At 38.3% G+C, this 17,294-nt stretch overlaps 1 protein-coding gene across 1 annotated transcript in view; it reads right to left on the bottom strand.

Moving 5' to 3' along the window:
* tncb (tenascin Cb) overlaps nt 1–17,294 on the bottom strand; it is a 310,123-nt gene that overhangs the window by 48,723 nt on the left and 244,106 nt on the right. The window contains exons 10-14 of the mRNA XM_048613353.1: nt 16,557–16,646; nt 13,893–14,156; nt 7,504–7,770; nt 4,890–5,189; nt 3,534–3,856 (exon numbers count right to left, since the gene is read on the bottom strand). Coding sequence (XP_048469310.1) covers nt 3,534–3,856; nt 4,890–5,189; nt 7,504–7,770; nt 13,893–14,156; nt 16,557–16,646 — 1,244 coding nt within the window. The remainder of the gene's footprint in view (nt 1–3,533; nt 3,857–4,889; nt 5,190–7,503; nt 7,771–13,892; nt 14,157–16,556; nt 16,647–17,294) is intronic.

Raw genomic sequence — 17,294 nt, 5'->3', positions numbered from 1 at the left:
TGAACAAAAGCCAGATTCTGAATTGGTACTTCAGAGCTACTTTTCCTGCTACTTCAATGTTCTGCTCCTTTCATAGTTAGACTCACTGGTGCTAAAGTGAATGTGGGATTATGCCAAAGTGTAAAAGCATGAAATCTTTGTATTTGAATAAAGGAAAATTAACGCTTCATGTTTCAATAGCTTCATCATTGGAATCATCAGTATTTCATTTAATATTGTGTCTGGAAAACCCAAGCCAATATTATCATAGGCATTTTCAACTGGGCAAATAAAAACCAAAAGAACTGCAGATGCTGTAAATCAGGAACAAAAACAAAGTTGCTGGAAAAGCTCAGCAGGTCTGGCAGCATCTGCGGAGGAGAAAACAGAGTTAATGGTTCGGGTCCGGTGACCCTTCCTCAGAACTGAACTTTCAACTGGGCATTGGTGTGACTGCAGTCATGGAATGGCTAGGATCCAGAATGCAATGTCTGAATGTCTTGTCAAGGCAGCTTCATCCAAGGTTTTCAACAGGGAATTGAGTCATAAACTAAAAAGAAAATATTTGTAGGAGTGTGGGGAAAAGTTGTGGAGTGCCACTAGCTGAACTGCTCATACAGAGAGCCAGCAGAAAACCAATAGGCCAAATAGCCTCATTTTCCACTGCCACCAGTCTACGATTCTATGATGTATGCAATATAAATCACGTCCCCTGCAGCACCAAAGGGAATGACTGGGTGTACAAGTTTGCCATTGATCTAAAGGAATGTTGGTTTAGACATTTATACATTGATTTCAAAGAAACTAAAATAAATTGCTTTAATGTGTCTGACCAAAGTGGCCAAAAAAAATCAGGTAGAGGGGAAGAAAAATATCTAATAAACCTTGGTTCCCTGTGTGTGTTTTCTTTTCATCTTTATGACTTTGCAACAGTTCAATAATATTAATGGTATGACTGTTTCTCTAAGCATAGATACATGACAAAACTCTTACACTTTGACTCACCCTGATAATTCCCACAAGTTCTTTATGAAAGTGCAGATTTTCTAAGCTTGATGCTAACTCTCCACAACTGTAATGATTTGTTCGTTGATATTTTGGATTACAGAAGTCTAGCAATTTGAAAATTGTTTAGCAACACGTGAAGGTCTAGGTTGGTATGAAAGATATCCACATATTTTGCATAAAATGTTTTTATAATAGCAATGAGATGAAGCAATACCATTTTCATGTTAACTTCCAATTGCCTTGGGCCCCATACCATCTATCAGATCCTGACAATGGTAAAATATTCTACACTTGCTGTCCTGCTAAAAGGAGATGAATGCAAATGACATGCCTCTAGCATCTATGCAGAAGCATTTTGAAACAGAATTTGATTTACAAAAGGATGAGGGTCATATGGTTGCATTGTGGTTTGCAGAAATTTGAATGGATTGTACACAGTGTGGCACAGGTATAGGTTTGACTTGTGATTCTCTAAGCCAGCTTTAATCTCATGCTTGGGAGATGTTCAAAAGAAGTCAAACCTTTTTCATCAATCAGTAAGAGAATAATTCACAGAAGAGAATTCATATGATCATCCTGGGCCTAGTGCCTGGAGAATCAAGGTCAGGTCTCTTCAGTACTGGAGAGACAGCAGTAAAATGGAAAGCAAGGAAATCAAGGATAACGAGGTGTAGAGCTGGATGAACACAGCAGGCCAAGCAGCATCAGAGGAGCAGGAAGGCTGACGTTTCGGGCCTAGACCCTTGCCCAAAATGTCAGCCCTCCTGCTCTTCTGATGCTGCTTGGCCTGCTGTGTTCATCCAGCTCTACACCTTGTTATCTCAGATTCTCCAGCATCTGCAGTTCCTACTATCTCTGAAACAAGGAAATCAAATTTATTCTTTACATGATTTTCCATTGGTGATTGAATTATATTAAAAATCCACTTTATATCTGAACTCATGACGGAAGATTAATAGGAATTAATATGATTAGTAGCATTAGGAATCAATGTCTGAGGCTTAACAAATCTGACCAGCCAACATAAAAGGTGGATTAAATCTATATCTTTAGAGTTCCTAATTATTAGATTCAAACCACTACAGTTTGACCAAAGGTAAATGAGCAATGTCATTTCTAGCCATTATTGCAAATGTATCAGTACACATTCACCTTCATATAATGAAATGCTGTCCCCTCCACATTTCACTTCAGCTCTGATGAAGAGTTATCTAGACTCAAAATGTTAACCTTGCTCTCTCTCCATGGATGCTGTTTGACCCGCTGAGATTTCTAGCATTTGTTGTTTTCAGTAAGAAGCCTAATACGTTCAGTACCATATTTTATGACAGCGCAAAACCCTTAGCCATTTCACTTCCACTATTAACTAAGAAGTCCATCAACTGGCCTTCATCTACATCATGTTTCAGTAGTTCTAGTTATATTCTGTTGGTTTTCCATGGTACCATGCTGTGCATTCAGTCAATCAATCACTGGAATATTAGTCCGAAAAGACTTTCTGCCTACCAGACAATTGAGCAATATCATGCGCAAATTTCTGTGCTGGTATGACGCCAGCACATATAAGGCATACATACCAGTGGTTGATTGGTCAACTCGAGCTACATGACGTTGGTTGTTAGTAATAAGCAGAATGCAGACTGTACTCAATGAGCCTGTGCTTACAAAACCCAAAATATAATGTCTGTTTTCAAATGTGATTCTGCGATTAGGCTGCACATGAATAATCCAAGTGTGCTTATAGCTACACTAGTAACCAATTTAAGATAATCAGTTGAATTTGTAGTGCAATTAATTTGCTTACTGGAAGAGAACATACAAGCACACACAGGGCCTATTTGCTGCAAACAAAGGAACACGTTTAACCCTCGGCTTTGTTTTTAACTACCCAGGAGGAATGGGGACCTTATAGACACCTTTTGCTTACTACATGGCAAAACCATGCTTAATCAGAGTCAACTTGCTAATCAATCAACACCTTGTCTTCCTGTAGTATAAATTATTGTGATCATTTGAAATTTTGCATTCTTGCCTTTGTCCTGATGAGTACAAATACAAAAAGCTTTAGCAACATGTCTTTTTGTTTCCAGCAATATTTAAAGCTGTCTTACCAACAGACTTTTAACAAACTTTTTAAATTTAAAGTCAGGGGTATCCAAATCCAAATGTGCAGTTTGGGATTATCCTGAATCCTAAACTTTGCAAACACTGGATCCCTATCAAGGCATAACTCCTGTGCATTTCACACATTAGTCCGTTATAAGTAATTTATCCAACACACTGCCAATGATTATATTTTATGACACTGCTGTGTTTGTATTTGCCATCTTCACTCACAGTAATTAATGGTTTTGTACTTAGAACTATGTGAAGGCATGCTGTGATCAATATTATTGTAAAAGGGAGGAAGATTCTGTACATTTGCAAACTGAGGACAGAAAGAGAGGTATACAGGGAAAGGTTGTGAATAAAAGAAAAATACCTGTTGTGACTTCTGCATTCAAGGGATCTGAACGCCATTCTCCCACAAATCCGTATAAATATACCTTATAATGTGTACTATCCAAGAGACCAGTTACCTCCGTGCTATGTAAGTCACCATTTAGGGCCATTTCCAGTGGTCCATATAGCCCAGTGGAATCTGTGACCACTATAAGAAAGCTGTCAAAAGATCCATTTTGCAAAGTCCAAGAGAGCTTAATACTTTTGGAAGTTGCATTTACCACAGTAAGGCTTCCCAGTTTACTATGCAACACCCCTTTCTCTGAATCAAATGTGGGGCCATGGTTAAAACTTCCGTCTTTGTGCAGTCGAGCAGTGAGGGATGTTGTATGATCTATCAGCTTGCCAAGTGGGTTGTTTAAGACAGCTAAAAATAATTTTGAAGGAATAATGTTTCAAAATGTCAGGCCATCAACAGAACAATAATAAAACAACATTGACAATGGGTCATGCTTCCAGTTACACAATAACATGTATTGGTTTACTTGCATTTTATTATCTAAATCCTAGCTATCTTACAAGGAAAGTTGTCTCACAAATTGACTGTAGGAGCTGAGCTTCATGTTCATGGCCAATTTTGTGAATGTGGTAAATATTGCAACTTTAAATGACTATCATTTTAGCAGTAACTGGAAGCAATCTGGAATCCACTTAAAGATAAAACTGGTCATTGCACGACATCAGTTCCAAGCAGCAGCATTTGGTTTCTCAGACAGGCATCTACTACAAATTCCAGCACCCAGCTATTTATGAAGGACAAAATGGTATTGGGAGAAATTAGTATTAAAGGAAATGAGGAATTAAGCAAGTTCAAATATTCAGAATTGGGGAGTAGGTTGGTTTAAAGGACTAATACAGTATTAATAAACACAGATAAGATTTCAAACATCATGCTTATGTCTAAGTCATGGTAGCATTCTAACCTCTGCTTTCTTCTAATCTAGACAACGCAAGTCACACAGACAGAAAACAGTCACTAAATCCTACGACAAGCAAGTAGCTGAGGACAATTGCCCCTCTAATCATGTTGCCTTTAACTCCATTTCACACACTTTGTACTCCTCTGCCCAACAAAGCTTGTACCATTCCACAAATAACAAAGGACTAGGACAAAAGACAAATCCCATTTGACAACTCTTGAAACAATTAACAAGCCATGCGGCCTGGCATCACTTCTATTCATATTGCGCATGCTGTTTTCATTCTCAAGCTGGAGCCTATTTCTTTCGTTGAGCCTGCGGCAACGTGCTGATGAGAACATTAATGCTAGATCATGCAGGTAACAGCACAACTGGCTGTTTCTAATAGCTGGGATCCTCAATGCAACACCAGTTTTAGAAGACCTTAACATCATTATAAACTGAAAGGCAGTCAGCAGACAGAATTGTAAAGCTAAATACCTGTGGTAGCTATAATGTTCAGCGGCTCTGAGTGTTGATTGCCAGCAATTCCATAAAGAGATATCTTATAAGGAGTGGAGGGCTTTAGGCCTCTTATTTCAGCAGCTAAATCGTCACCAGTCACGGAGATCTCTGTCTCATCATCGTTTCCAAGCTCACTTCTATACTTTATGATAAAATAGTCATAGAATCCTACGTCTGCCATCCAGGAAAGTTTGACACCATCCGAGGTTACATTGGAAACAGTTAGGTTACTGACTTCACCATCACCAGTCCCGGAAAACTCAGGCACCGACGCTTCTAATATCAAGGAAACAAGTGTGGATGTTATTCTTCCATACGGAAGAGGAGTGGTAGCCTCCTCCAGAGTATCTGTGAATGCTGGCTCCAATATTGCTACAAAAGGTAGTTCAAATATTTTAGTGCAAATCTGTTCAGTAGTATTGAAGGAGGGAAAATTGTTACAATTGTTTGCATTGTTTAATCACAAGTAGTTGTCAGCTGCTGTATCTGGATTTACAGTGATTATACTTAAGCTCTTAGAAATAAAGTTAATAGCCTGAAAAAGATGCAATTGAATGGATTAGCTTTCATCTTGGTTCCTGCAAGTGACCTAATTAAATGGAAATAAAAACAGTGTTAGAAACAATCAGTCTGCTTTTCGATTACAACAGTATGAAATTATTCCCTGAAAATTGGTAGGAGTTGGAGGTGGGGTACAGGTCTGTGCTCAGGCCCAAAGTTAGTGTGAGTGGACTGGAACCGTCTTCATAAGAACGTAGTGTGTCCCATTTTCCAGTTTGACCGCTCATGCGGCACTCCAATGTTGGGCTTCCCCAAACAGATGCCAATGTGTTTTGGCCGGACCCAAGTATTTATGGTGTAAAGGTCAAGGAAAGGTGTCACGATGGGGCTGAAGGCCATAAATTGGAATTCCTTTAAGAAATCCTTCACTACCTCCAGATGTTTAGGCTGATAAGCGACCTCCTGGCAGATCCTATCCACGCCTTATCTTCCTTCCTCTTTATCAATGTTAGATCCTATTATGGCCAAGATTGTCAGGTAGGAAAATAATGTCATGGACCCCCTAAGCTAAATCTTGGATAAAAAATTCCAATGATGTAAAGTTTGGACAGATCCATAGCATTTGGAACAAATATGGGATGCAAATATTATGTCCAGGATTTTGGCAGAGGAGGCAGTACAGGTCAATCTTTCTGGCATTTTGAGTCTTCTGACACCACTCTTCTGTATAAACTGAGGGCTGGAATGTGGACAACCCTGTGAATAGCAAAACCAGGGATCAAGAGGGGTACACTATTTTCTCAGTAATTGCTGGAAAACTGAGGATTCTGAACATGTTGTTCATAGTATTCACAGGTTACATATATTTCAAAATTGAGAGACTTAGAATTCTGCCTTAAATTACATACTTCTGTGCTTCTACCTCTCCGCTGTATGGATCTGTTAGCAACACTTCTTTAAGCATTGAGAAACAGCTCACTGTTAGGAGTGAAACATAATAGAAATAACTGGAAGATAATTAAATTAATAGTACAAGAGAATGTAATTTTGTAATTTATCTTTAGCATTTTGTTTTTGAGTGAAAATATTTTCCTTTTGCAGTAGGCACAGCAGGGAGGGTTGCCTGCAGAACTTGTTTAATGCATGGTAGCATTCAGGAGAAGTTTATTGCTGAGGTTTAAACATTAAAATTGCCTCATGAGTATATTTCCAATCTGATTGCTTGTTACCATGCCAGCTCAAAATGGTGTTAGTTCTATTTTTGCATGGAATAGTATTTTTACCTGAAAACTTCTGGCATCCAGTTTGGTATAAGTCGTAAAATCACAGACTTTTATGCTTACTCTTGTCAAAATTGCAGGAGAGTAGCATTGAAGAATTGTTTTCCTGATATCAAATAAGTTATTAATTTCACCAACATTTTTCAATACATGGTTTTGTTTGCTATTGCTTACATGCATGTATGCACACACAGAGACATGGGTAAATGTTATGAGTTAGTAGTAGCTATTGAAATAAATGATTTTAAAGTAACTCTCCACAATAGAGTTCTTTATATTTCAATATTATTACTTGGCCTTCATGCTGGAAAAAGCAACAATCCATTTATTTTATAAAGTTTCAACCAAGGTCTAAATGTCATGGTGAGATACCTCACCATATGTTAGTTTTTTTAACATATATTACATTGTAAACAGCTCATGTGGAGCTTAAAGCTTAACATGGGGCCATGTTAAGCAAAATCAACAAACTATTTGCAGATTTGTATCAAGACTAACATAGATGTCATTTTGTTAAAAGTTTATGTTTAGTCAGGCAGGTTCCAGTTGAAATGCTTCGTTGATGCCAATACCATGGATGATTGAAGGATGAGTGGGAAAGATTAGCATTCTACTGACTACGTCCAGCAGGGAGCAGATGGAGAGAGTCAACCTTGGGAAAGCTCACATATTTCCAGTAAATTCTATTCTTAAATAGGATTCACAAAATATGCTGCAGCTCATAGCTTGCCCTTGAAAAAGCAGCAATCACATGATCTGAACCATTAGTAAACAATACTAAGATGGAGCTACAGTATTTGGTGAAGTACCTGTAGTGACAGATCCGACCAAGGGCTCTGTTCTTGCTGTGCCTCGAAGAGCCATAAGTGTCACCACATACTCAGTGGCAGGCTTCAAATCAGTGAGAGCAACTGTGGTCTGGTCTCCCTTCACAATAACCTGTTGCGTTTCTCCGTGGCTTTTAGGATTATAGTTCACAACAAACATGTCAACGGGAGCTGAAGGAGCTTCCCAAGCCACTGAGGTAGTTGTGGGAGTTATCTCAGAAAATTTAAGACCTCGCAGTGCTTCAAGGCCTGTGGAATTGTTTTAAAGAGTAGAGAATTGCATATAAATCCATCCGGTAATACGTTCATGATATATATTCTTCTGAACTGTGACAATATGAAATAAAAAATGTACAAGCTGTACATTTTTCAACTTATCCCCCACTGCTCTTAAAAACTGTCCACTGTTTTCATTTCTGTAATACTTATTGTAAATGCACAGTTCTTTGAAATAGACACTGAAATACCTGGAGACCTCAATAATTACAGTTGGACACTTCAATAATTACATTAGGACTGCAGTTTTGTGCAGTTGGTAGCTAAATAGAAGAATAAATTTTATGTGTCAGTTTACATTGCCATCCTACAGAATAATGGTGGAAAAAACATTCGATCGATCAAGCAACGGAACTTTTAACCAAAAAATGTCATCATGTCTGGCAGGACAGCAGTGAATAACTCTCAAAATAATAAGAGTACATTTGGGATGTTGAAACGATATTGAAATTATCCTAGCCCAATAATTGCAGTATATAATTATTTTGAAATTCTCACATAATTGCTTGAGGTAATTTATGAAGAATTGAGCAGGTGAAAAAAAAAAGCCAAACTGTTAAACTATCTATTGGAAAGAGTATCATGCCCAATTGGAGAGGTGTTTTGCCTTCATAAAGCTTTATGTGTAGTTACTCCTCACAAAATCTCTACGATAGTATAGAAATACAACAGCAACTGCTGGACATTAACAACAAATTGATCAACATCCTGTGAAAATCCTTCAACATAGCTTCATGTAATATAGAACAAGCATTGGAAACATCAATCCAACTTAAACTTTTCCCTATACTTTCCCTAGACTTATGTATTTTCAACATTTTCTCTCTCACTTTTGAGTTTTGGAGATTCAAAATTTTTCTTTTAAAACTTGGCCAATGTCTTAAAAATATTCAGTAACATATTTTCAGTTTTCATTGCCCGATTCCATATGGAAGTGAATGAGATGTAGATTCAAACAGGGAACTGGTTTCCATTGGGATCCTGTTCTAATGAGTTAAGTTTCCTTTAGGTGGAATGCTGTAGGTGATATGGCTTAACCAACAAACATATTTGACATGGGTGTGTGGAAGTTCATACAGAGTGCTTCCTGCCAGTGAATGATGTGGTGGTCAAGGGCTGCCTGCTAGTTACAGAAACAATGGAAAGGGGATTTTGAGAGAGTTTGCCAAAAGGGTAATGATGAGGGATGGCATAGGGGACAATTGGGAGCACAAATTAATTCGTCAGGGCCAAGAAATAATCCTTCTTATTGAGCCTCCACAAAACAAGTGCTTGCCTTTACCTATGTTTATGGTATCTTATCAAGATACACAGGTGAAGGGCTTTATTTAAGTGTATGGGAAGATGATGACATAGTGATAATGTCAGTGACCTAGCAATCTAGAGGAACAGGCTAATGACCTGGGGTTTATAGGTTCAAATCCCACCATGTCTTATGGAATGAATAAAATCTGGAATTCAAAGCTAGTCTCACTAATGCTGACCATCAAATTCTAACTGGCTGTTTTAAAATATCTACCAGGTTCACTAATAGTAGAAATTTGTCATACCTCATCTGCCCTACATGTAACTTCAAATCCACAGCAATGTGCTTGACACTTGCCTACACTCTGAAATGGTCCAGCAAGCCATTAAGGTAAAGAGATGAGCAGCTAGCAATGCTCACATTCCAAAGTAAGAGTTCCTAGTGCACTTACTAAGATAGAAGGCTGGGATTCAGGTAGCGAGCAGGAGGTGGGCGTATCTAATACTACATTCTGAAAAGTATTAGTGTCTAGTTTTATTCTTCATAAACTGATAAAGGGATTAAGTTAACACCCCAACAGCCCTCTTAACTTTCCCACCATCTGTCAGCAAGCATCAATCTCAGAGCAATATACTAGCTTCCCCATTCCTGCTGTTATTTGGGGGTCCTATAACTGATATAGGACATAAATTCATCGGCTTCCTGCCTGGTTTAGTTGAGTGCCTTGCCTGCATGCAGAAGCCTGTGTGGTAACGTTGAAGACAGATGGAGAGGATTGATAGCCAAACCTCACAAATCCAAATCAACCCCTTAAACTGTATCTAAATAATTTAAGTAATGAGATGTCTCATCGTTTAGCCCGTTAGATTGTTTCTCATATTTGCTTTCTAAGGAACTTAAAAAAAGGTTCAAAACTGGCATGTAGCTAATGTTGTTCCTCTGTTCAAGAAGGGAAATAGGTAGAATCCAGGAAACTACAGACCAGTGAGTCTCACATTGGTGGTTGGGAAGCTATTGGAGAGAATTATTAGGGATAGAATTTACGCACATTTAGAAAAGCATGGCCTAACTGGGGACAGTCAACATGGCTTTGTGCAGGGCAGGTCATGTCTTACCAACTTGATTGAATTTTTGGAGGAGGTGATGAAGGTTATCAATGAGGGTAGAGAAGCGGATGTTGTTTACATAGATTTTGGTAAGGCTTTCAACAAGGTCCCTCATGGTAGGCTCATCCAGAAGATTAAGATGCATGGGATCCACGGTGACTTGGCTGCATGGATTCAGAATTAACTTGCACATAGAAGATAGAGGGTTGTGACAGAAGGGTGTTTTTCAGGCTGGAGATCCGTGTCTAGTGGTGTTCCGCAGACATCCATATTGGGACCTCTGCTGTTCGGAGTATATGTAAAATGTAGTTGGTTGGTTAGTAAGTTTGCAGATGATATAAAGATCGATGGAGTTGTGGATAGTGTAGAAAGTTGTTGAAGGATACAGCAGGATATAGATCAGTTGCAGATATGGGCAGAGAAATGACAGAAGGAGTTTAATCCAGGTGTGAGGTGTTGCACTTTGGGAGATCAAATGTTTGGGAAAAGTATATGGTTAATGGCAGGACCCTGAACAGCACTGGTGTACAGAAGGATCTTGGGGTTCAAGTCCATAGCTCCCTGAAAGTAATCACACAAGTAGATACGGTGGTAAAGAAGGTGTATGACATGCTTGGCTTTATTGGCTGGGGAATGGATTACAAGAGTCAGGATGTCATGTTGCAGCTTTTATAAGACTTTTGTTAGACCATATTTAGAGTTTTGAGTTCAATTCTGGTTGCCACATTAGAGGAAGGATGTGGAGGTTTGGAGAGGGTGCAGAAGAGGTTTACCAAGCCACTGCCTGGATTAGAGGTCATGAGCTATAAGGAAAGGCTAGAAAAACTCGGGTTGTTTTCTCTTGAGTGGCGCAAGCTGAGGGGAGACTTGATAGAAGTCTATAAAATTATGAGATGCATAGACAGGGTTGATGGTCAGAATAATTTTCCCAGAGTTGAAGTATCTCATACTAGGGGGTTTGCATTTAAGGTTAGAGGGGGAAAGTTTGAAGAAGAAGTGAGGACCAAATTTTTTACACAGAGAGTGGAAGGAGTCTAGAACTGCCAAAGGTGGAGATGAAGGTAGACAAAATAGGGGCATTTAAGGGACTTTTGGATAAGCATATCAATATGCAAGGAATGGAGGGATATGGGCCAGTGGCAGACAGATGGGATTAGTTGCATTTGGCACCATGTTTGGCACAACAATTTGGGTTGAAGGCCCCGTTCCTGTCCTGTACAGTTCTATGTTCTAACTCAATGGTATTGTTAAAATTGAGAATTTAACATGGCTTTAATAACTTGAAGGGAACTGGTGGAGGATGCAATAAGTAAAGAGTTAGGAACTTGTGTATAACATAACATGTAAGTAAGCCCTCAGAGAGTTTTTCTTCATGATTATTGTCATCATAAAAATCCTTATAGGAAACAGAACATACAATAAGTAAATTTCATATTGCTTTGAAATTGCAAAAAGGGGGAAAACAAACAAAAATCAAAGTATAAATTTATTCATTTCGCCAGTTGAAAGTTTACCCATTTGAATTCTCTAGAAAGTTTAATTAGTGAGTTTTGGCAGCCAATTTCATTAACACACAGCAGATGTTTCCCTATTAGGATTTTAAGTCTCATATTTACATTCCACTGAGGGAGGAGATTCACATATGCATCAGCATTACTTTCAAATGAGAAATTTGATGTATTCAATGATGGAATAGTACAGGTTTTCAGACTAAAAGGGAATCCATTACATTTGTTATGCATTTCTGTTTTTTTTTCCCTCCAAATTTTGTTTTAATTATGTTCCCTCATGGACTACTTCTTGCAGTTTGTCCAACATGGACGTATGATCTATGGTATATTATCAAAGTAGCCCCCATCTATATGTGAACTTTGGTTCCCAGAGTTGGCAACCTCTGTGAATCATGAGACCAATAATGGTCTCGCCAGATGATCAGACATGAGCCGGATCTACCGTGATCAAAAGTTCCCTGGACAATTTCTCCCCCAATGCACTGAGAAGACGCAATTTCTGCAGCCTTAACCATGCTGCACAAATTGGAGATCCTACCTGATTTCTGCCTTCCCAGCATGCATCGGCTCTAGTACCCAATGTGGGGGTGGGATCAAGGACTGGCAGTGGTGCTGATGGTTGAGGGTGACAATTTGTAGAATACAAATTGGTGATGTGGAATCCTCTTCACTTTAATACATTTTAGAAAATTTCAGGCACATTAACGACCCCTGTATAAACCGCTGACCTTTAGGGGAACATTTCCATTAGCTGGGTCTTCTAATAATGTATATAAATATGCTCAAAGGTCAAGATTACATAGCCCTGAACGAGAAAGACAACAGTGTTTTAATCCTACACCACAGTAAGCTTTCTCTGGAGCGTGTGTAAAGGGAAACTTTTTGCAGACTTTAAGTCTGGCACTCTGAACTAGGATAATAATTTATTATTACTTTAAATAATTTCCATCTTCCACTTTCTGCAACATTTGACAAGCTCTAAAAGTTAAAGTTCAGTGGAATAAGGGAGCTGTTCTTATGCTTATAAAGCATTAAATTTGTCTAATACCATCCAGAAGAGAAAATACATAAAATTCTGTTTTGTTTGGCTGGTAAGTTTGACTCCAACACCATGTGGTGCACTTGGCACATGTAAATAATAAATCTTCTGCATTGTGCTGTTTTATGCAGTCACAAGATAGTAGTATAGTTGATCCGGTTTATTTTAGTTTCCTTCATTTAAACATAATGTTGACCTACCCATGGATCTTTCTTTTCACAATTTTAATTAAATATTAAAAGTGCCTGTATGTCAATGACTAGCTAGCTTGTATACATTATAATGATGAATAATACCTGAACTGTGTTTGTATTAGTATCTCTTGTTCCATAGGCTCAGAGACATAAGGGCCATAAAGCAACTCTCTATACCAACATGGGATATTAAGTACATTTTATATAATCAAATTATAGCCCGAGTTCCGTCTAGCATTGCCCAAATATTTCATTACTAAATATAAAAATGAATGAGTCCGACAATTTATTCCATCTGTAAATGCATTTACATCATGGGATTGTCTCTGCAAAGGGTTTGCCAACAGCAAGCTGGGCTTGTTTACAGGACAACCGCGTTGGAAAGTCTGTGATCACTGAACATGTGCTATTGATTATTAACACTCTGCATTACTGTGCAAGGTCCTCTATGTATCCACATATTAACATATGAAATGAATCATTTATTACTAGTTTGTGTTAGATTATAGGGACAGGTCTTGTAAATCACTCAAATCATGCATTTGTTTGAAAAAGGAATATCCGTTGCACAAAAACAAATGGACTAATGTACCATTACTTTGATTATTTCCAGTAGCACATCAAACAGGGAGAGGGCCCTTACAATCTCTGGTGCGCAACAGGAAGCTGACAGGATCAGATTGAAGGCCATAAGAATGACAACAACCCTTCTTTAAATATTGTGCCCCATTGCCTTCTGTAGAGTATAAAACGAAGTTGTCTGGAAAACCAACACTGCACCTAATCATGCTCGGTTTTGCAGTGGACAGATAAAGTTAATATTGCCCTCGACAATCCCACCTTTGTGTTTTTGAAAGAAAGCAACACTGTTGATAGAATCTCTGTGAAGGTAAAATGTTTTTTGAAATGCTTGTCTCTATAAGAACAACGCAGATGAAACATTTATTATTTAAATAAAAAGTGAAGAGATCAAGACGGCATTCGAAAGTTCTTTCTTACCTGTAGAAGCAGTGATGGTGGAAGCCCTGCTCTTCTGTTTACCTCGCTGTGCTATAAGGATAATGTTGTACTCAGCTGCAGGGGCAAGACCAGTCAGGATGTAGGACACTGCATCAGCTGCCACAATGTCCTCATTCTTTTCTTCGGTGGATGAGATATAGATGATGTAGTAATGGTCTATTGTTGCCAGTGGTGGTTTCCATGTCAGAGTAATTGAGTTCTCTGTTGTCTCAATCACTTTCAAGTCTTTTGGACTATCCAAGTCTGCAGAAACAAATGATTAAAATGTTTAAGTGATTGCATTTTTTTGATGCCTGGACTTGGGAGTATACGACTCAATATGGAACATCACCATGTCAGACACTCTTCAATTTTAACCGAGTTTCTGTACTGAGCTTGCTGATGTTACTTTGGCATGACGGAAGCAACTGGCTACTGCACATCTGAGTAGTATAAGGGGAAACAAATCAGTCAAGGCCTTTGTCTCACTTACTAGCCTTAGGTGCACTGCCATCTACAGGCTTAAGAAATTCATTGTCTTGATTGCAAAGGAGTTTATATGTAGCCGAGATACTAAGGAGCAACCATCAGCTGTTGGCTATTCATAGTGAGAGACAGTAGATGGGAATAGAAACTAGAGAGAACATAAAGTGCAACCAGCAATACTGATTTGTAATTTGGTGATCTCAAAGAAATTTCCAAGATTACTTCACAATGTTTAAATGAATGACTGTATCATTTTTGCCATAAAGCTGCCAGATGTTTTAGCTTGATGGATGATTTGGCAGTGATGTGATAAGTTGTTTCCATGATATGAATCCTTTGTTATCTGGTTACTAGGGTCCATTGTCCTGTATTTAATGTATTAAACAAAGTTCACAATGGGAAACTTTTTAATATTCCACCTACTTGAGAACTCTAAAAATCACGAGTGACAATATCATGAGGCATGATGGAGGTTTTCCTCCCAAGTGGAATTACTTGTATTCCAAAGTTTCTGTACAATATGTAGTACCCATTAATGTATCAAACATCTGTATCCCTTTTTTACAAACTATTTCTTAGTATGAATACAATTTGAAGTTTGAGAGTTGCATTGACTGTTTTCATTGACCTCTGGTGAATAATTCGGAGAGGCCAGAATCAAAGACAGTTTGTAGGAGTTAATGTGTTGATGTAATGAGGGCCAGGCCACTGAGAGATGTCCTACTTTCTGTACAGTGATTGATGTTTAATAAAAATCAAGTTTAAATGGTGAAATGTGTAGTGTGGCATAATTATTAGCATGAATGATTCTCCACCTCTTGCAGCTCCTCCATTGTTGCTCCATTACCAGATTGTTTATCTGACTACAGTACTGAATGAGTAGAAGTTTCCTCCAATTAAACACTGAGAAGTGAAGCCATTGCTTTTGGTTCCCACTCCAAACCATGTCTCCTGCCTACTTATTACATCCCTCTCCATGACAAGCTGTCATAACCGTGGTGTCACATTTAATCTGGAAATGAATTTTTACCTCATACTCATCCCATCACCAACACTGCCTGCTCCATCTCATAACATCTCCCATCTTTGCTCTGGTCTCAGTTCATCTGATGCTGAAATCTTCACTCATGCCTTCAATTATGTCAATACGTTGCTTATTGTTGTTCCACATTCCACTCTCTGTAAACTTGAAATCATCCAAAACTCTGCTACCTGCTGTGTTTTAAATCACAGCAAGTCCCATTCTCCTCTCATCTCTGTGCTCAATGGCCTACGTTGGCTCTTAGTCATGCAAAGGCTTGGTTTTAAAGTTCTCATCCTTGTTTCCAGTTCTCTACAAGGCCCTGCCTCGTTCTGTATCTACAATCTCCTCCAGCCCTACAGTACTCCAAGATATCAGCTCTCTTCTAATTTTGGCCTGTTCTGCATTGCAAGTTGTAATCTCTGTACCACTGGTGGCCTTGCCTTCAATTGCATAGCCCTCAAGTTCACTAATCTCTCTACCTCCCTTTATTTTCCTTTAACATGAAACTGAGCCAATCAAATTATCAAGGATGGCTTAAAGAATGAGTCTGATGATGTTTTTGTGACAATTTCCTGGAGCAACAAACGTGCAACTAACTAATGATGAAGATATTTTACATTCAATATTGTGTACTGAAGCAGAACTAATTGATACTCTTATAATGAAATATCTGCTGTGAAATCAATTGTTCTAAATGGATTGAATTCCATGTTAAGCTTGACAACATACAATAGTGCAAAACATTTAAAGAGACGATTCAAAATGATTGACAAAAATGCATTTAATTGAAAACAAGCAAGAATGATCCATCTATAGCCTACTCAGCAATGTAAGGATGGCTTATGTTAAAAAGAAGAGGTTTAAAATTTTGCAAAGAATAGTAGCAAATCTGAAGATTAGAAGTGTCTTAGAAAACAGCAAAGAGTTGCTTTAAAATTGATTAAAAAAAGGGGAAAATAAAATTAGAGCATTCTTAGCCAGCAATATAAAAACAGATTGTAAGAGTACTCACAAGTACATAAAAGGAAGCGAGTGATTAAAGTAAACGTTGGTAATTTAGAAGCAGAGACAGAATAATTGCTGTGCCTTTAAGTTCTGCTTTGTTTTTGCAGAATTCAATGAATTCAGCCTCTTATCAGACACCTAATTCTTACCTGTGGCTACATTAATGGTAGCAGGGGGACTCTCCCGGTGGTCTTTAATGGCACTAACTCCAAAACCATATTCAGTACCTGGCTGCAGATCTGAATAATGCAAAACAGTTCATATTTAATTCAAGATATTTAATATAACAACAAAGTAGCCAAATATTGCTCTTTAAGATACTATTCTTTTCATGGAACACTAAACATAATCTATGCCTTAAGGACGCATCCTGAGATTTACAGATACAGTATATTCAAGAGATGTTCACTTAAGTATTTATGGTAGTAAGCTGTTTATAATGCAAAATATCCACGATAAGTTTATTTCATTAAGTGGTATTGTCCTGGGTGTCTGCTTGATCATGCTGGCTCAGTATTGGGAATTCAGCCTGCCTGAAGCACATATTTGGAATATAAACTGCCAATTATTTTTTCATTAATTTAAATGGAAAAAAACTTGAGCAGGTTCTTTCTCAGGGTGCAGCATGAATCAGGGATTTATATATATTTGCTGCCTGAGGCACTCCTGAGCAGCTCCTGAGATCCAGGATAATCGATTATCCTAAGTGGATGTACAAGAGGAATTAAAAGGCCCTATCACATAATATAACACACTTTCAGAGATAGTAGGAACTGTAGATGCTGGAGAATCTGAGATAACCAGGTGTAGAGTTGGATGAACACAGCAGGCCAAGCAGCATCAGAGGAGCAGGAAAGCTGACATTTCGGGCCTAGACCCTTCTTCAG

This window comes from Rhincodon typus, chromosome 28 (genome assembly GCF_021869965.1).
Source record: "Rhincodon typus isolate 14 chromosome 28, sRhiTyp1.1, whole genome shotgun sequence".
Classification (NCBI taxonomy): domain Eukaryota; kingdom Metazoa; phylum Chordata; class Chondrichthyes; order Orectolobiformes; family Rhincodontidae; genus Rhincodon; species Rhincodon typus.
This window is presented reverse-complemented; position numbering and strand designations above follow the sequence as displayed.